This window comes from Pristiophorus japonicus, chromosome 13 (genome assembly GCF_044704955.1).
Source record: "Pristiophorus japonicus isolate sPriJap1 chromosome 13, sPriJap1.hap1, whole genome shotgun sequence".
Lineage (NCBI taxonomy): Eukaryota > Metazoa > Chordata > Chondrichthyes > Pristiophoridae > Pristiophorus > Pristiophorus japonicus.
The window spans coordinates 196,043,873-196,063,950 of NC_091989.1; the positions used below are offsets into that span (position 1 = coordinate 196,043,873).

A 20,078-nucleotide genomic window follows, 5' to 3' on the forward strand; every position below is an offset into this window, starting at 1 on the left:
AAAGAGAGAGAGACGGGAGCGCGCACCGAGAGAGAGAGAGAGAGAGAGAGACGGGAGCGTGCACCGAGAGAGAGAGAAAGAGAGAGAGACGGGAGCGCGCACCGAGAGAGAGAGAGAGAGAGAGAGAGACGGGAGCGTGCACCGAGAGAGAGAGAGAGAGAGAGAGAGAGAGAGAGAGACGGGAGCGTGCACCGAGAGAGAGAGAGAGAGAGACGGGAGCGTGCACCGAGAGAGAGAGAGAGAGATAGAGACGGGAGCGCGCACCGAGAGAGAGAGAGAGAGAGAGACGGGAGCGTGCACCGAGAGAGAGAGAGAGAGAGAGAGAGAGAGAGAGAGAGAGAGACGGGAGCGTGCACCGAGAGAGAGAGAGAGAGAGAGAGACGGGAGCGTGCACCGAGAGAGAGAGAGAGAGATAGAGACGGGAGCGCGCACCGAGAGAGAGAGAGAGAGACGGGAGCGCGCACCGAGAGAGAGAGAGAGAGACGGGAGAGCGCACCGAGAGAGAGAGAGAGAGAGAGACGGGAGCGCTCACCGAGAGAGAGAGAGAGAGAGAGAGAGACGGGAGCGCGCACCGAGAGAGAGAGAGACGGGAGCGTACACCGAGAGAGAGAGAAAGAGAGAGAGACGGGAGCACGCACCGAGAGAGAGAGAAAGAGAGACGGGAGCGCGCACGAAAGAGAGAAGAGAGAGAGAGACGGAGAGGTGCACCGAGAGAGAGAGAAAGAGAGAGAGACGGGAGCGCGCACCGAGAGAGAGAGAGAGAGAGAGAGAGACGGGAGCGTGCACCGAGAGAGAGAGAGAGAGAGAGAGAGAGAGACGGGAGCGTGCACCGAGAGAGAGAGAGAGAGAGACGGGAGCGTGCACCGAGAGAGAGAGAGAGAGAGAGAGACGGGAGCGCGCACCGAGAGAGAGAGAGAGAGAGAGAGAGACGGGAGCGTGCACCGAGAGAGAGAGAGAGAGAGACGGGAGCGTGCACCGAGAGAGAGAGAGAGAGAGAGAGACGGGAGCGTGCACCGAGAGAGAGAGAGAGAGAGAGAGAGACGGGAGCGCGCACCGAGAGAGAGAGAGAGAGAGAGAGAGAGACGGGAGCGTGCACCGAGAGAGAGAGAGAGAGAGAGACGGGAGCGCGCACCGAGACAGAGAGAGAGAGAGAGAGAGACGGGAGCGTGCACCGAGAGAGAGAGAGAGAGACGGGAGCGTGCACCGAGAGAGAGAGAGATGGGAGCGCGCACCGAGAGAGAGAGAGAGAGAGACGGGAGCGTGCACCGAGAGAGAGAGAGAGAGTGAGAGAGACGGGAGCGCGCACCGAGAGAGAGAGAGAGAGACGGGAGTGTGCACCGAGAGAGAGAGAGAGTGAGAGAGACGGGAGCGCGCACCGAGAGAGAGAGAGAGAGACGGGAGTGTGCACCGAGAGAGAGAGAGAGAGTGAGAGAGACGGGAGCGCGCACCGAGAGAGAGAGAGAGAGACGGGAGTGTGCACCGAGAGAGAGAGAGAGAGTGAGAGAGACGGGAGCGCGCACCGAGAGAGAGAGAGAGAGTGAGAGAGACGGGAGCGTGCACCGAGAGAGAGAGAGAGAGACGGGAGTGTGCACCGAGAGAGAGAGAGAGTGAGAGAGACGGGAGCGCGCACCGAGAGAGAGAGAGAGAGACGGGAGTGTGCACCGAGAGAGAGAGAGAGAGTGAGAGAGACGGGAGCGTGCACCGAGAGAGAGAGAGAGAGACGGGAGTGTGCACCGAGAGAGAGAGAGAGTGAGAGAGACGGGAGTGTGCACCGAGAGAGAGAGAGAGAGTGAGAGAGACGGGAGCGTGCACCGAGAGAGAGAGAGAGAGAGACGGGAGCGTGCACCGAGAGAGAGAGAGAGAGATGGGAGCATGCACCGAGAGAGAGAGAGAGAGAGATGGGAGCATGCACCGAGAGAGAGAGAGAGAGAGAGAGACGGGAGCGCGCACCGAGAGAGAGAGAGAGAGACGGGAGCGTGCACCGAGAGAGAGAGAGAGAGAGAGAGACGGGAGCGTGCACCGAGAGAGAGAGAGAGAGACGGGAGCGTGCACCGAGAGAGAGAGAGAGAGAGAGAGAGACGGGAGCGTGCACCGAGAGAGAGAGAGAGAGACGGGAGCGTGCACCGAGAGAGAGAGAGAGAGAGAGATGGGAGCGCGCACCGAGAGAGAGAGAGAGAGACGGGAGCGCGCACCGAGAGAGAGAGAGAGAGACGGGAGTGTGCACCGAGAGAGAGAGTGAGAGAGACGGGAGCGCGCACCGAGAGAGAGAGAGAGAGACGGGAGCGTGCACCGAGAGAGAGAGAGAGAGTGAGAGACGGGAGCGCGCATCGAGAGAGAGAGAGAGAGACGGGAGCGTGCACCGAGAGAGAGAGAGGGAGACGGGAGCGCGCACAGAGAGAGAGACGGGAGCGTGCACCGAGAGAGAGAGAGAGAGAGACGGGAGCGCGCACCGAGAGAGAGAGAGAGACGGGAGCGTGCACCGAGAGAGAGAGAGGGAGACGGGAGCGCGCACCGAGAGAGAGAGAGAGAGAGAGACGGGAGCGCGCACTGAGAGAGAGAGAGAGAGACGGGAGCGCGCACCTAGAGAGAGACGGGAGCGTGCACCGAGAGAGAGAGAGAGAGAGACGGGAGCGCGCACCGAGAGAGAGAGAGGGAGACGGGAGCGCGCACAGAGAGAGAGACGGGAGCGTGCACCGAGAGAGAGAGAGGGAGACGGGAGCGCGCACCGAGAGAGACGGGAGCGCGCACCGAGAGAGAGAGAGACGAGAGCGCGCACCGAGAGAGAGAGAGAGACGAGAGCGCGCACCGAGCGAGAGAGTGAGAGAGACGGGAGCGCGCACCGAGAGAGAGAGAGAGAGAGACGGGAGCGCGCACCGAGAGAGAGAGAGAGAGAGAGACGGGAGCGCGCACTGAGAGAGAGAGAGAGACGGGAGCGCGCACTGAGAGAGAGAGAGAGAGAGAGAGAGAGACGGGAGCGCGCACTGAGAGAGAGAGAGAGAGAGAGAGAGACGGGAGCGCGCACTGAGAGAGAGAGAGAGAGAGACGGGAGCGCGCACCTAGAGGTAGAGAGAGACGGGAGCGCGCGCCGAGAGATAAAGACGGGAGCGCGCACCGAGAGATGGATAGACGGGAGCGCGCGCAGTGAGAGACGGGAGTGTGCGTCGATAGCGAGACGTGAACGCGTAGATAGACGGGAGCGCGCACCGAGAGAGAGAGAGAGAGAGAGGCGCGGGCGCGCGGACTCACATCATCCATGAAGAGCAGCAGGACGTTAGGCGCGCGCCCATTCCCGCTCCCGCTCCCCGCTGCCAGGAGCAGCAACACCAACCGCCACATCCCGGTCCCCGAGCCTGACCCCTGACCCCGCGCCGCCCACGTGACCCGAGCAGCAAGATGGCGGTGTGTGTGGCGGTGATCGCTAAGGAGGTGAGAAACTGAACCGAACCCACTCCGGGGAGCGGAGCGGAGCGGCCGCTGGGCCCGGGCTTCGGGAGCGGCTCCATCCGGCCCCCGGCCCCCAGCCACCGACCCGGCCCCCAGCCCCCAGCCCCCGACCCGGCCCCCGGCCCTCAGCCACCGACCCGGCCCCCTGCCCCCAGCCACCGACCCGGCCCCCAGCCCCCAGCCCCCAACCCGGCCCCCGGCCCTCAGCCACCGACCCGGCCCCCGGCCCTCAGCCCCCGACCCGGCCCCCGGCCCTCAGCCACCGACCCGGCCCCCTGCCCCCAGCCCCCAACCCGGCCCCCTGCCCCCAGCCACCGACCCGGCCCCCAGCCCCCAGCCCCCAACCCGGCCCCCGGCCCTCAGCCACCGACCCGGCCCCCAGCCACCGACCCGGCCCCCAGCCCCCAGCCCCCAACCCGGCCCCCGGCCCTCAGCCACCGACCCGGCCCCCTGCCCCCAGCCACCGACCCGGCCCCCAGCCCCCAGCCCCCAACCCGGCCCCCGGCCCTCAGCCACCGACCCGGCCCCCGGCCCTCAGCCACCGACCCGGCCCCCTGCCCCCAGCCACCGACCCGGCCCCCTGCCCCCAGCCACCGACCCGGCCCCCAGCCCCCAGCCCCCAACCCGGCCCCCGGCCCCCAGCCCCCAACCCGGCCCCCCGCGAACCCCCGGCCACCGACCCGGCCCCCAGCCCGCGGCCCCCAGCCACCAACCCGGCCCCCAGCCCGCGGCCCCCAGCCCCCAACCCGGCCCCCAGCCACCGACCCGGCCCCCAGCCCCCAACCCGGCCCCCAGCCCCCAACCCGGCCCCCGGCCCTCAGCCACCGACCCGGCCCCCCGCGAACCCCCGGCCACCGACCCAGCCCGCGGCCCCCAGCCACCAACCCGGCCCCCGGCCCTCAGCCACCGACCCGGCCCCCCGCGAACCCCCGGCCACCGACCCAGCCCGCGGCCCCCAGCCACCAACCCGGCCCCCAGCCCGCGGCCCCCAGCCACCGACCCGGCCCCCAGCCCCCGACCCGGCCCCCAGCCACCGACCCGGCCCCCGGCCCCCAGCCACCGACCTGGCCCCCTCCCCCAGTGTTCGGTCTGATGTCCTCTTGTGCCGCTCTGGGACGGTTTGCTCCGCTAAAGAAGCTGTTTTTTAAATTCATTCTCGGGGTATGGGCGCCACTGCCAAGGCCGGCATTTATTGCCCTGAAGGCGGTGAGCCTCCTGCACCTCAGCCGCTCACTGGGGCTCGCTCGGCCATTTCAGGGGTTCAGAGTCAACCACATTGCTGTGGGTCTGGACTCACATATCGGTCAGACCAAGTAAGGGCGGAAGATTTCCTTCCTGAAGAACATTAGTGAACCAGATGGGTTTTAACCACAATCCTAGATTTTAATAGAATCATAGAAACATAGAAAATAGGTGCAGGAGTAGGCCATTTGGCCCTTCGAGCCTGCACCACCATTCAATAAGATCATGGCTGATCATTCCCTCAGTACCCCTTTCCTGCTTTCTCTCCATACCCCTTGATCCCTTTAGCTGTAAGGGCCATATCTAACTCCCTCTTGAATATATCCAATGAACTGGCATCAACAACTCTCTGCGGCAGGGAATTCCACAGGTTAACAACTCTCTGAGTGAAGAAGTTTCTCCTCATTTCAGTCCTAAATGGCCTACTCCTTATCCTTAGACTGTGTCCCCTGGTTCTGGACTTCCCCAACATTGGGAACATTCTTCCCGCATCTAACCTGTCCAGTCCCGTCAGAATTCTATATGTTTCTATGAGATCCTCTCTCATCCTTCTAAACTCCAGTGAATAAAGGCCCAGTTGATCCAGTCTCTCCTCCTATGTCAGTCCTGCCATCCCTGGAATCAGTCTGGTGAACCTTTGCTGCACTCCCTCAATAGCAAGAACGTCCTTCCTCAGATTAGGAGACCAAAACTGAACACAATATTCCAGGTGAGGCCTCACCAAGGCCCTGTACAACTGCAGTAAGACCTCCCTGCTCCTATACTCAAATCCCCTAGCTATGAAGGCCAACATACCATTTGACTTCTTCACTGCCTGCTGTACCTGCATGCCAACCTTCAGTGACTGATTAACCATGACTCCCAGGTCTCGTTGCACCTCCCCTTTTCCTAATCTGCCGCCATTCAGATAATATTCTGTCTTTGCGTTTTTGCCCCCAAAGTGGATAACCTCACATTTATCCACATTATACTACATCTGCCATGCATTTGCCCACTCACCTAACCTGTCCAAGTCACCCTGCAGCCTCTTAGCGTCCCCCTCACAGCTCTCACCGCCACCCAGCTTAGTGTCATCTGCAAACTTGGAGATATTACACTCAATTCCTTCATCTAAATCATTGATATATATTGTAAATAATGGTCAGCATTTACTCATACTCGTTTTTTTAATTGAATTTAAATTCCCCAGCTGCTCTGGTGAGGTTTAAACTTGTGTCTCTGGATCATTACTCCTGGCCTCTGGATTACTAGTCCAATAACAACCCTCTTCTTAGGTGGTCCCTCATATCGAGGATGACTTGCTTCCACACCAAAAAGGGATGAGTTCACAGGTGTTTCAATGAAGGACCTAATATTCCAGGTCCCGAACCACATCCTGAAGGGTGGAAGATGCCTGTGCATGGATATTTTTAAAGTGTGGTAACCGTTGCACAACAGCCACCACACGGGCTTGACAGTGCTAGGTCTTGGTCCAGTGGCAAGGATTAACCAAGATGACTGGAGACCAGCTCTGCTGCACGGACCTAGTGCACACACATATCGCAATGTGAGCTGGCCCGTGCTGCCCCTGGCCCTCGGCTCTTCTATGCTACCGTACCCAATTGTCGAGATTAAACCATTTTTGTCATCCCGCTTACTGACCCGTATGTTGCTCTGTTCAGAATTATCCACTCTACATTAAAACCGTCCCAACGGAGAACGAGCTGAAATTTCACTACACGGTTCATACATCGCTGGATGTTGTGGAAGAGAAGATCTCAGCGGTGGGGAAGGCACTGGTGGATCAGCGAGAGCTTTACCTGGGGCTGCTTTACCCCACCGAGGATTATAAAGTGTATCCTTAAAACAGATGGCGAGGAGACCGATTTCAGACAGGCTAGGCAGGAATTAGACTAATACTAATCAATAAGTTGCTCTAGTGAGTCCTGTGCCAAACGCCAGTCTGTGCCCAGCTGGCACAAGGGGGCAGAAATGGGGCTACAGTTGAGTGAAGGAGAAACCAGATCTGCCTGAGTTCCTGCTCCTGACCCCTGCTAGGCGAGGATGGGATCATGCTCGACTGTGATCCCTTCCATGGTCCAATAGCTGCTACCATTCACTGCCTAGGCTCAAATTGTGATAACGGGTCTGAAATAAAAATAGAAGATGCTGGAAATACTCAGCAGGTCAGGCAACATCTGTGGAGAGAGTAACAGAGTTAACGTTTCAGGTCAATGACTTTTCATCAGAACAGGAAAAAGAAATGTGCCAGATTTTAAGCAATTGCAGGGATGGAAAGGGGGGAGCAAAGGAAGGAACAAAAGGGAAGGTCTGTGATGGGGTGGAATGACACAAGGAATTATGGTGCATGGCAAAACAAAATGGTAATGGGACAAGTAAGAAACAAAAGATGGGGCTAGAGGAGGAAGTAAATGGGAATAGCAGAATCTTCAACAGATGCCATGTGAAATAATAAAGGCAGAGGTTATGATCTGAAATTGTTTAGTTCGATGTTGTGTCCAGAAGGCTGTAAAATACCTAATCGAAAAACGGGGGAGATGGGAGTATGCCCAGTGACCGGGAGGGGGATGGGGAATGTGCCCCCTGATCAAATGTGAACCTTTACTGATTTTTCCAGATACGGCTACGTCACCAACACTAAAGTTAAATTTGTTATTGTGGTCGATTCTTCCAACATCGCACTGAGGGACAACGAAATCCGCAGTGTAAGTTACTCCCCAGGAGACGGGGGTCATCAGCCGGATTGTGGGGATCACCGGCCAAGTGGTGGGGATCTTTCTTCAGGCTAAAGCAGAGATTGTCCCAGAGTTAGAAAATTACCGATCTTTCTGTCACTGACAAACTCATTTCAAATTGATACAAGACTGTTTCCCAAAACTCAGATTAATTAAACTAATCTATTAACCTTTATCACTAATCATGTTTCACTATAATTGTCACTGGAAGCATTACTCTATATCTAACCCGTGCTGTACCTGCCCTGGAAGTATATGATGGGGCAGTGTCGAGGGAGCTTTACTCTGTATCTAACCCCGTGCTGTACCTGCCCTGGGAGTGTTTGATGGGACAGTGCAGAGGGAGCTTTACTCTGTATCTAACCCGTGCTGTACCTGCCCTGGGAGTGTTTGATGGGACAGTGTAGAAGGAGCTTTATTCTGTATCTAACCCCGTGCATTACCTGCCCTGGGACTGTTTGATGGGACAATGTAGAGGGAGCTTTACTCTGTATCTAACCTGTGCTGTACCTGCCCTGGGAGTGTTTAAGACGGTGTGGTGCTATCGAGAGAGCTCTTGGTGATGGTAGTGAATGTGATTTAATCTGAAGTGCTGGTACCATCATTTTACTTTTCGTGTTTTGTTTCTCTGCAGATGTTCAGAAAACTGCATAACTCTTACACGGATGTCATGTGCAATCCATTCTACAACCCGGGAGAGCTGATTCAGTCAAAGTAAGGAGTGTCTGGGGGCCAAACATGTGATTGCAGTAGAGTTTTGTTGAGTAATGATATCGAGGGATATGGAGCAAAGGTGGGAAGTTGAAGTTGAGGTACAAATCAGCCGTGATTTAATTGAATGATGGGACAGGCTCGAGGGGCTGAATGGCCTCCTCCTGCTGCTGTGGTTGTTCATACCCATTCTGCAGTACAGCTTTCCTGGTATTGGCTGGACTATGGGAGGAGGGAGTCGGCGTGCGGTGGAGCCCACTATACAGTCCCAGATGTGGTCTACAGCCTGATTCGCCCATGTGTTGGCGCTGGGGAAGTGGCACTTGGAAGTGTTGGGGAGTCATCGGCAGATCGTCCGCGGTCCATATCGTCACAGGAGATGGTGTGGGGGAGGGGGGAGAGCGGGGAAATCGCGTCCTCACTTGGTGTCCGGTCAGGGGACTGTTGTTCCATGTAGTTTATCGCGCTTGGTCTGCCCCTAAACCTGACAGCCGCAGGCACAATTCATTCTGCGGTTTCTGATGGAGTGCCTCCCTGGAGTTTACCAAGAACTGGATGGCCCACTTCGGGTGGAGGGAGACGGGAAACTGAAACTGGTCCAGCTCACTGATTTTCAATCTGACTTGATAGCCGATCTGACTGACCGGTGGGGTTAGGTCCAGTTCCAGAAATGACCCAATTTACAGGTTTCTCCAGCGGGAGGTCGCAGGGTGATCAAAGCTCATTTAGTGTGAAAGCAAAGCACATGAAGTCACTTCCATCAGTGGGAGAGAAAGCTGACTCGATTCATCTCTGTTCAAACACGAGTGGCCCAATCTCAGCAGGTCATCATCATCATCATAGGCAGTTCCTCGAAATCGAGGAAGACTTGCTTCCACTCTAAAAGTGAGTTCTCAGGTGGCTGTACAGTCCAATGTGGGAATTACAGTCTCTGTCACAGGTGGGACAGACAGTGGTTGAAGCAAAGGGTGTGTGGAGAGCCTGGTTTGTCGCACGCTCCTTCCACTGTCTATGCTTGATTTCTGCATGCTCTCGGTGACGAGACTCAAGGTGCTCAGCGCCCTCCCGGATGCTCTTCCTCCACTTAGGGCGATCTTGGGCCAGGGATTCCCAGGTGCCGGTGGGGATGTTGCATTTTATCAAGGGGGCTTTGAGGGTGTCCTTGAAACGTTTCCTCTGCCCACCTGGGGTTCGCTTGCCGTGTAGGAGTTCCGAGTAGAGCGCTTGCTTTGGGAGTCTCGTGTCGGGCATGCGGTCGATGTGGCCCGCCCAACGGAGCTGGTTGAATGTGGTCAATGCTTCGATGCTGGGGATGTTGGCCTTCAAAAAAGGGGACAAGTCCAACTGCGGCAACGACAGAGGAATCTCCCTGCTGTCGGCCACTGGGAAAGTAATCGCAAGAATCCTCCTCGACCGTCTTCTCCCTGTGGCTGAAGAGCTCCTCCCAGAGTCACAATGCGGATTCCATCCACTAAGGGGTACAACGGACATGATCTTCACCAAGCGACAACTACAAGAGAAATGCAAGGAACAGCACCAACCCTTGTACATGGCCACCTTTGACCTCACAATGGCCTTTGACACTGTCAACCGTGAGGGACTATGGAGCGTCCTCCTCTGTTTCGGCTGCCCCTAAAAGTTTGCCACCATCCTCCGTCTGCTCCACGACGACATGCAAGCCATGATCCTGACCAACAGATCCACCACAGACCCAATCCACATCCAGACTGGGGTCAAGCAGGGCTGCGTCATCGCGCCAACGCTCTTCTCGATCTTCCTCGCTGCAATGCTTCATCTCACTCTCAACAAACTCCCCACTGGAGTGGAACTGATCTGTAGAACCAATGGGAACCTGTTCAACCTTCGCCGCCTCCAGGCTAGGTCATCCCACCCTCTGTCATCGCACTACAGTATGTGGATGACGCTTGTGTCTGCGCACATTCAACATGGCCGAACTCCAAGCCATCGTCAACATCTTCACCGAGGTGTGCGAAAGCATGGACCTTACACTAAACATCCGTAAGACAAAGGTCGTCTCAGCAGGTGGCGGGGTAGAAAACCCCCCAGGGGAGGTGGCAAAGTCTCACCCAGATTCTCAGCAGCACAGCGGCAATGGTCTGGGCTGGAGACCAGTGGCTGCCCATCCTCAACCTGCCTGACATACACTGGGGGCATCTCAGTACCTGTAACCACCATCTGCTCTGTGACATACACTGGGGGCATTTCAGTACTTGTGACCATCACCTGTTCTGTGATCGTCTGGGGGGGGGGGGGTTCTGTGATTGTGGGGGGAGGGGGGCTCTGTGATTGTGGGGGGCTCCCAATAATTGACGGTTTTGTGCTCTGTGTTTCAGGGTCTTTGATCACATGGTTTCGGGTATGATGGTTCAGGTGTGCTGAGGCCCTGAAGCTCTGTGTGGAGTTCCTGTTCTCCTGGCCCCGTGCTGTGTACCAGCTTCTCCGTCACATTTGCAGGACTGCTTTCAGTGACACTAATGTAAATGGAACATCGCACAAGATGCCATCAGATTCTACTTCATTTTACCGCAGTGTTTATTATTCAAATATACATAAAACCTCCGATTCAATTGAACATGTAATATATAATCATACAATCAGTAGAATGTCCGGGCACAGTGAGGTTTAGTTAGTGTACGACGTGACTCCCTAATTCTGTTGTGTCTTAACACAGTCTTTTTATTTCCTGGGGGTGGTGGCAGAGGGAGTGAGGGGAGGGGGGGGGGCGGGTTGGCAGAGGGAGGGAGTGAGTGAATGAGAGGGGGCAGAGGGAGGGAGGGAGGGAATGAGTGGGGAGGGGGGGCAGAGGGCCAGAGGGGGGTAGATGGAGTGGGGGGGGGGGGAAGAGGGAGGGAGTGAGTGCGGGGAGAGAAGAGGGAGGGAGTGAGTGCGGGGAGAGGAGGGAAGAGGGAGGGAGTGTGTCGGGGGGCAGCGGGAGTGAGGGGGGGAGAGCGAGGCAGCGGGATGTGAGGAGCAGCAGACACTGTCAGAGGAGGATACTCTGCGGGGTGTAAAAGTGCAAATCTCACCTGGTTATTTCGCAGAAGTGGAGAGTGGGAGGTGAATCAGATGACAGCTGAGACTGTTGTACAGTTATACTATAAACGGGGTCTGATCCTCTAGTTCTAGTTCAGTAGCTTAACCTGTGTAATACCTGCACAACAGGTGAAACCCAGTATCCAAATCAAGACTCTGCCCCCGACTGCAGAGTCGAGGCAGTGTGGCGTTGGCGAGAGACGTCCTTTGTGTGGGGGAGCGGGACTTCAGATATAGTTAGTGTCCAGTTTCACCAATGCTGAGGTGTTTGTTTATTCAGTTTAACTGAATTCCTTGTTTGCTGGCTCTTTATCACATTAATTCAAGGGAGCAGTGTCCTGACTGAATCCAGGGCGCTCATTTGACAGCTTCAATTCAAGGAGCCACCACCCCTTATCGAAAATGCCCTGATATTTGGATTTTGTGTGTTTCTCTGTGCAGTTGGGTGATGTTGTTACAGGGCTTGTTTTGAAATTGTTTGTTAGAAAAGATACATGATGGAATATTATTTGAATCTGTGTATATTGCCTGTCGCTGGTTTATCCGTTCTGAATTGTAAATATAATGTGAGCCTCACCACACTCTCGTGTCTTGATTGTGGGTACATGGCCTTGTGCTGGGTGACTATAGAGTCTCGTTCTACTCCGGTTTCCATCTGATCCACCAACTATTGGCAAATCAATTGAATATATCGATAACCATACATCCGCAAAAACTTCATAGTAACTTGCAATGCCTCCACTGGTGGGAGGATATAAGTGCAGCGTGACAGTTTACATGGAACTTTCCATTATAAATTCTGAAAGTTAAAATGTGTGACTTTAAAATATGGAACTGAATTATGTGTGTGGGCACCTTGGTCTAATATTCCATAATGTCACCACCAGAAGACTGCACTTGGTCTTCACTCTCTGTGGGGAACACAGGAGACAAACAAATCTTTTAATAATTCACTGTCAGAGTTTGTGTTACCGTTTTGTATTTGTGCATTAGTAGCGGGTTTGTGTGCAGATATCTACGTGTGTACAGTATAAGCATGAAGCATACACAACAGTCCTGCTGACTGTAACACCCGTCAGGCACATTATAAAGACAGGTAAAGGTGTGATATTAAAGTCTTTTATTACACAGATACAGAATAAGTATAGACATACCTGAATCATAATGTTACAGTCTCACAGCTGAACATACAGTACACTGAAAGCCCAAGTTAAGGGGAACAGCATGCCTAAACATCTGTCGCATCGCTTCACTAGAATGGCCACAGAATCAAAAAAAACATCCGATGAAACAAAACTCCTCACCTTCAGTACTTTAAATTGAAGTATTGCACAATAAAAATTCATTAAACTCTTAACCACTGCTCCAGGGAGCTGCCAGAATGGTTCGTGGAACCGGACAAACACCAAACATGGCTAGTCACTGCACAAAGGGTGTCTCCCTCCTGAAGTTACAACTTAGCTCAGATAGTCCCACCGACACTAGTCGCCACCGCCCTGCCTCCTCCCCCCTCAACCAAGGGGCCACGACGCGAGAGACCAGAGTAAGGGGGCTCTTTTGACGATGCGGGAGTCCCATCGAGCCAATTGTCCACCCACGTGCACACAGTCCAACCGGGATCACTGACAGGTGATTAGGAGCAAGAATCCTGCCTGATTCTCTTCCTCCTAACCCAAGGGTACTGGGTCACTGCAGGGGGGCGGGGAATCCGACCCCTGATGCAGGCTGCATTAGGGGTGTAGACAGACTACCAGAAGTGGAAGGTGATCTTGGCGATGGACTGTGTGGGAGACTCGGTTGAATTCCTCTTTCCTCCACATTTAACACATGATTATCCTGTTACAGAAGCCTGGGACACACAGCGCTCCCCAGTCACATGATGGGGCCCACTGCAGAAATCAGTCACAGGACACCTGGGGGAGGAAATTAAATATTGTATAAAGTGCTATTTTTAGTTGTCAGGGAGGTGGATTCAAAGTTCAAGTTCTGTGGGTTCAGCCTCTGTTGAAAATAATCCAATAACAAGGGAATTAACTTGTTGGTTTAGAGTTTGGAAATTTTCAGACAGCACACTTGAGAATTAGACTGTCCACAACATAACTGGACATGTGGTGACCCTGAATTGTAGAATGGTGCGGCACAGAAGGCCATTCGGTCCATGTCTGTGCCGGCTCTTTGAAAGAGCGATCCAATCAGTCCCAGTCCCCTGCTCTTTCCCCACGGCCCTGCAAGTTTAACCCTTCAAGTATTTATCCAATTCACTTCTCAATCTGCTTCCACCGCACATTCAAAATCACAACACCTTGCTGTGTCTCATCGCTATCCTGTAATGAGCCCCTGGGACATTCCGGCAATAACACGTCATTCTGAAGGGAGCCGCTGCAGTCTGTAAATGGAGGTATTGAAAGTCTGTATTGGCCTGCGGTGCTGCACAGAACTCTGGCCCCGCCTGCTTATTCCACACCTCTTCATTCATAGGCCGGGGGTTCCAGCAATTCAGATCTGCCCAGGTGTGGCTTCCTCAGCACTGCTCTCAATTCAGCCTGAGTAAGCAGGACAGGTGTGCAATAACCACCATAAACTCCCTTTATTTGACCTAATTTTGCTTCACATTCTGTCTTACAGCAGATAAAACAGCAGCTTTGCCCTCCTTTCTCTCAAGTTGAATTGTGTGGCATGAATTCAAGATTGACTTCTGCTTCAAATTCCCACCTCCTGACCGGAAAAAGATTCATGGAAACGGACCGAGGCCCGGACTGGAGCCGGACCGGGGCCCCGTACTGGAGCCGGGCCGTTGGGACTGGTGCCAGACTGAGATCTTGTCAGAAAACTAGGAGCGTTTGGTTTGTATTTTGAGGATAAACGGATCCGATTTCAGGCGCTGGAGTTCAGAACCAGCAGGGTTACTGATCTGGTCAGGGAACGGGAGGAGCTGACTGGCTGCTAAACTGGTCAAAGGTAGACTTTATATTGCATATCAGGCTGAGGTAGGCTGGGTACAGTGAGGGGAGGAAGGTGTTTCGGTAGTTTGGGATGCCCAGTGCTGAGGTTTTATTAAGCATGCTCGCCGGCCACAGTCGCTCAAAGCAATGCACGGAGGGAAAAGTTTGCAAACAATGAGGAAGATAGTAAAAGACTTCAAGAAGACATCGACCGGCTGGTGAAATGGGCAGACAAGTGGCAGATGAAATTCAATGCAGAGAAGTGATACATATTGGCTGTAAGAATGAGGAGCAGACATACACACAATACAATTTTAAAAGGAGTGCAAGAACACAGAGACCTGGAGGTGTGTATGTGCACAAATCTTTGAAGGTGGCGGAACAGGATAATAAAGCATATGGGATTCCAGGCTTTATAAATAGAGGCATAGAGTACAAAAGTCAGAAAGTAATGCTAAATGTACATATAGCACAAGTTTAGCCCCAGCTCTATGATCAGATTAGTGATGACCATGAGCTCAGTACAGACACAACTTGCCCCATTCAGACAACCCAGAATGGGGCCAATTCCCAGCCCAGCGTCTGCAGGAATCTCGCATTCCACAGGATGAAGCAAGTGGAACAAACGGATCAAGGGTGGAAGTGGAGTCTGGCATCATATCTCTCAGAGGGGACATGGATCAGGGGTAGTGGCTGCCTGAGTGAACCCCAAATCCCAGGACTGACGGGGTCCCAGAGACCAAATCGGCAGGTGGATAAATGTAAATATGCTGACCAGGAGGATAAAGGAGCTGAGATCCTGAACCAGTCCCAGCTCCCACCCAGAGAGCTTCTTTTAACTGGAGTATTGTGTCCAATTCTGGGCACCATACTTTAGGAAGAATGTGAAGGCTTTGAAGAGGGTACAGAAGAGATTTACTAGAATGGTTCCAGGGATGAGGGACTTCAATTACATGGATAGAGCAGAGAAGGCCAAGAGGATATTTGATAGAGGTGTTTAAAATCATGAAGGATTTAAGATAGAGTAAATAAAGAAAAACTGTTTCCAATGGCTCAAGGGTCGATAACGAGAGGGCACAGATTTAAGGTGTTTGGCAAAAGAACCAGAGGGGACATGAGGAAAACCTTACGCAACGAGTGGTTGGGATTTGGAATGCACTGCCTGCTGGGGTGGTGATACAGATTCACTAGCAGCCTTCAAAAGAGAATTGGATACAGACTTGGGAAAAAAAATTACAGGGATATGGCGAAAAAGGGGTGGGCTAGGGTGGAAGAGTGGGACTAACTGGATTGCTCTTTGAAAGAGCACTCGATGGGCCGAATGGGCTCCTTGTGTGCTGACCTATTCTATGATCAGATTAGTGATGACCATGAGCTCAGCACAGACTCAACTTGCCCCATTCAGACAGAACCCAGAATGGGGCCAATTCCCAGCACAGCGTCTGCAGGAATCTCACATTCCACAGGATGAAGCAAGTGGAACAAACGGATCAAGGGTGGAAGTGGAGTCTGGCATCACATCTCTCAGAGGGGACATGGGTCAGGGGTAGTGGCTGCCTGAGTGAACCTCAAATCCCAGGACTGCCGGGGTCCCGGAGACCGAATCGGCAGGTGGATAAATGTAAATATGCTGACCGGGAGGATAAAGGAGCTGAGATCCTGAACCAGTCCCAGCTCCCACCCCGAGAGCGCAGTGACTGGAGAAGTTGCTTCTTTGAACTGGTTATGCAGCCTCGCCCCTCTGCCTGCTGTATCTTCTGAGGTATTGTGGGCAAACACTCACCAGCTTATGCAGGATGTCTTCCTGCAGATTATTCATTGGATTTGTTTTTTTGATTACAATGTGGACAAGGGGCAGAGAGCCATCAGTCACCCAGAGAGACAGAGAGGGTATCCCCCCTCCCAGATGTAGGGTATCCCTCCCCCCCCCACAGACGCAGGGTATTTCCCCCCCCCCCCCCCACAGACGCAGGGTATTTCCCCCCCCCCCCCCCCCCCACAGACGCAGGGTATCCCACCCCCCTCATACAGAGGGTATCCCTCCCCCAGCGATATGGTAACCCCCCCCCCCCCAGACAGGGTATCCATCCCCCAGGGACAGGCTGTCAGAGGGACTGTGAAGACTAGGAGGTGGTGAGAGTGAGGATCCTGGAGTGCAGGCTACCCTGCAGCAATCACCAGAAATATTCGATGTATTACCTATTTATGAAATCTAAGAAAATAGACATTATCCATATATCACATGATAAATTAAGCAACAATCTAAATCACGCTTCAGATATCGCATTCCTGTCGGTGGTTTGAGAATGCAGCAGCAGTTTCTGTCTGTTGTGCGTGACCCAGGAGCGAAAAACTCAGCTGTGATCCCGCACCGCAGCACAGCAGAGCGGCAGCACGGACTGGGAGCCGGTGCTAGGCTGGGGCACACAGCAAGTTGCGGTGGGACCGGCCTGCCCTCTGCAAACGCTGACTCAGCATTTCAGATTTTTTGTAGAAAAATGGCCCTTGGTAAGTGTCGGCGTTCAGGAGTAACAGAGTGGTCAGTTAGAGGGGAGGTGGGGAGTGGTTATAGTTAGAGGAGGGAGGAGCGGAGAGTGGTCAGTTGCATGTGCAATGAGGTTTCATTGTTCAAATCAGCAGTAGCATCCAGGTCCAGCCCGTCAGATAAAAGGAATAGAGTTCGCTCGAATATAGTGGGAGGCTGGTGTGCAGCATAAACACTGGCACAGAGCCATTGGTCTGAATGGCCTATTACTGTGCTGTAACTACTATATAATTTGTATTAATATGAACAGCCAATCAAAACACAGTACCTATCTCAACTCTCAACCAATCAGACACATTTACCACTGCATGCAAAACCAGTGGTCATTTTGGAAATTAGAAAGTGAATAAGAGAAAGTTGCAGCCCAAACTCTCAATCTCTGCCTTCTGACTCCACGCTAACCACTGATCCTCAACAAGATGGGCCTGGGTTAGAGGGGTTGCAGCACCTGTGGTATCTCTGGATAACCCACACCCCTCCTCCAGGTAATAAACTGCCCCTTGCCAGTGAATTTTACAAAGGGGAATGTTTCTTTAATTAAAGGAACACCATCTCCAAGAAAAGTTGTTTGGTAATTTAAAGAAGTGATAAGCAATGGTGTAAATTATTGCAATGCCTCTCGCTCCTCCTGTAGGATAACTAAAGTGGCCAAAGTTCAGGGCTAGAACCCATCAGTTAGCCAGTTTCTCCTCCGGCTGTTGGCAGGTTTGTTTTATAAGGTTGCCAGAGACAGATGATGGTTTGATGTGTTGGTTTCCAATTATAGCAGCAGCTGCTCAACTCCTTTCAAATGTTTAGCATAAGGCTGAACCCAAGAAAAGGGAGAAAGGAAAAATGATTCGGAAGAGAGAGAGAGGTAGATGGGAAAGTAGATACAGCCTCCGCATCTCACTCTAGTCTCAAACACAGACCGACTCCTCAGAAAGAAGACAGACCAGGCATATAGAGTGAGTGACCGGGGACAGGCCGGGGGGAGTGACCTAGGGACGAAGCCGGGGGGGGGGGGGGGGGAGGGGAGTGACCAGTGATTACAAGACCCTAATCCAATTAAGAGTCTGAGGTACGATAAACAGATCAAAGGTGACGGGGTCTTATTCACCTGCTCGTAATCCTCAGGCACTGATAGCTCGAATGTCTTGTGCTGTCTCATCCACCTTTACCACTGGGACGTGATACGAGACTTGGAGGATGGTGAACTAGGAATCTGTGCGGCAGCGAGCGCTGATGTTCCGAACAGCTAACAGTTACTCAGTCATTATAATAAAACATTCCAAACATTGCCCAAGGAAGCAATCATAAATCGGAGATTCATCAATGGGGGAAGTGATTTATCGCAGGATCCATACAGACTCCGTCTCCCAGGCCAGCTCTCTGACACATCAATTACTGTTCAATCAAACCCGACACGCTGCAAACACTCAGCAGGAGAGAACAGACAAGTTCATGTTGCTGGTATACAGGCAGGAATTCAGTTGTGATGAAGGGTTAACTCTGTCCTCGCCACAGATCGTTAATTGACCTGCTAAGTCTGTCCAGCATCTTCAAATTTTTTCTTTTTTGTTCCAACTGAAATTATACAACTTCTCACTGACCCACCGGATGGAGGAGAGAGGGCCGAGGGGAGGAGAGAGGGCCGAGGGGAGGGAGCGGCAAGGTTCAGTATTTTTAGTCTCCTAAAAATTCAGTCCACAGGAAAAATAATTTAAATGGAAAAGAAAATTGTCACAAGTTCCAAAAACACCCAGACAACACAAAGGATCACATCGAGACATCACAAGAACAAGGAGCATCTGTACAGCAATACTGTCGAGGGAAACCTGCACCAAAAACAGAGGGAAAGGGAGTGGAGGAGGGAGGGAGTGGAGGAGGGAGCATCAAAGGAGTGCAGTAAGTCAAAACTTCATTCATGCTTAAAATAACTTAAAAATGAAACGATTGTCACATTTATTAACATCTTTTCGTTCCTTTCTCCACAAAACAAAAATGACATTTGTCAGTCAGCAGGCGCTGCTCACTTTTCTCATCATCATGTTAAGCGCAGTGAGGTTGCTGAGAGTCAATCCTTCACACGCTCTCTCTCACTGGCTCCGAACACTTTGCTGTAACGCTGCGTCTTTAAGATTATTTGACAAGCGCAAGTCAAACGAGTCACATCTGTAAGTCAAACGAGTCACATCTGTAAATCCACAAGACAGACAGGAGCCCTGGCGGTTTGGAAAGCTGTCCTGTGCAGGGCTGGTGCAGGAGCTCCATGGCCGAGGGGCCCACACTTGCTCGGTGAGTTCCAAAGTGCTGCTCCTTTTTTTTGAGTGACTTTGGCAGTGCAACACGGGTTTGGGGCAGGATGATTTTTTTTGGGTTTACTTTGGAGCCGAGGTGCATCTGGTATCTTCTTGGCTGGCTAGCAAGGTAGTAACATAGTGTGTTCCTTCCTGTGTCAGTGTGAACACGCATGTCTGGGTGTGTTAGAGTGCGGGTGGGTGTGCCCGATTGCCAGTGTTCAACCGGGTGCTTTTGTGATGAGTGTGTATGTCAGAGCATGTAAATGTGAATTTCTGACGAGCGCATGCGGTGCTGTCTCGGAATGTGCGTGAGTGCGCGTCTGAGAGCGAGTGTGTGTGCGTGCGTGCGCGCAAGAGAGAGAGTAGAGTATTTTTGGAATTTTAAAAGCAGCGTACAAGTCTTTTCCACGTTAAAAGTTTCTTCATTCCAACTGAACACAAGATCTTGCTGAACTTTGAGAAGTTTCTGTGCTGTGAGTTTACAATCCTCCAAAGAGGCATCACAGGCCTTGACCCAGAGAGAAATCTCTGGGTAACGTTCAGAACCTGTAACGCTGCACAAGAGGGAACGTTTGGTAAACGGCCAAAAAATGAATTAAAAAAGCAGATGGATTTCTTTGTCTCGTCTGGGTCGAGTGAGGTTGCAGAAACTTCGAGGGTTAACAAGTGACAAGAGGTCATTCAGAGGTCAAAATTCAATGAAGTCTTCAGGTAGCTGAGAAGTTGCATTGTCGGTTAGCGAGAGGCAGTTTCGCCGGGTATCGGGGTGGGCGGAGAGACAGAGCGTGAGGCGGACGTAGATCTGGTGTCTCCGGGGCTCACGGCCCCACCGCTGGTGGCAATGCCATCCGGCTGGGCCTGGCTGGCGGAGGGGGAGCTGGGGGCAGTGCTGCTCGATTTCAGGCCCTGCACGTTCTGCCCACAGACGTGGTGATGCTTCTCCCAGTCCTTGTGCTGACAGAAGGAGCCGCAGTAACGGGCCGTGTTGCAGCCACTGCAGGTCTCACTCGCCTTCCGACCGCAATTCCAACAGCTCTGAAAGGCACAAACTGCAAACGTCATACACACCCAACATCAGCTCTACGCCAAGCACATTATTACTGACTCACAGTCACACAGTGTG

General features: G+C 53.1%; 3 protein-coding genes across 10 annotated transcripts in view; 1 reads left to right on the top strand and 2 right to left on the bottom strand.

Annotated features, from left to right (window-relative positions):
- galns (galactosamine (N-acetyl)-6-sulfatase) overlaps window positions 1–3,349 on the bottom strand; it is a 91,479-nt gene extending 88,130 nt beyond the window's left edge. The window contains exon 1 of one of the 2 annotated variants that reach the window (XM_070898351.1): window positions 3,247–3,349. In XM_070898351.1, the coding sequence (XP_070754452.1) occupies window positions 3,247–3,336 (90 nt within the window). In that variant the 5' untranslated portion in view covers window positions 3,337–3,349. The remainder of the gene's footprint in view (window positions 1–3,246) is intronic. The other variant, XM_070898352.1, reaches the window with a different exon arrangement.
- Window positions 3,214–10,857, top strand: trappc2l (trafficking protein particle complex subunit 2L). The gene is made up of 5 exons (XM_070898353.1): window positions 3,214–3,426; window positions 6,348–6,520; window positions 7,304–7,391; window positions 8,056–8,135; window positions 10,487–10,857. The coding sequence occupies exons 1-5, from the start codon at window positions 3,394–3,396 to the stop codon at window positions 10,530–10,532; spliced, it is 420 nt and encodes a 139-aa protein (XP_070754454.1). The 5' UTR covers window positions 3,214–3,393; the 3' UTR covers window positions 10,533–10,857.
- Window positions 10,858–16,234: 5,377 nt separating this feature from the next.
- Window positions 16,235–20,078, bottom strand: part of cbfa2t3 (CBFA2/RUNX1 partner transcriptional co-repressor 3) — a 71,487-nt gene continuing 67,643 nt past the window's right edge. For all 7 annotated transcript variants that reach the window (XM_070898357.1, XM_070898358.1, XM_070898354.1 and 4 more), the window contains exon 12: window positions 16,235–19,990. In XM_070898357.1, the coding sequence (XP_070754458.1) occupies window positions 19,691–19,990 (300 nt within the window). In that variant the 3' untranslated portion in view covers window positions 16,235–19,690. The remainder of the gene's footprint in view (window positions 19,991–20,078) is intronic.

What these genes read in the sequence shown, in the direction of transcription:
- trappc2l (XM_070898353.1), top strand. Translation starts at nt 3,394, where the DNA reads ATGGCGGTGTGTGTGGCGGTGATCGCTAAGGAG. An exon ending in GGGACAACGAAATCCGCAGT is followed by an intron (nt 7,392 to 8,055) that starts GTAAGTTACTCC and finishes GTTTCTCTGCAG; the next exon opens with ATGTTCAGAAAACTGCATAA. An exon ending in GGAGAGCTGATTCAGTCAAA is followed by an intron (nt 8,136 to 10,486) that starts GTAAGGAGTGTC and finishes TCTGTGTTTCAG; the next exon opens with GGTCTTTGATCACATGGTTT.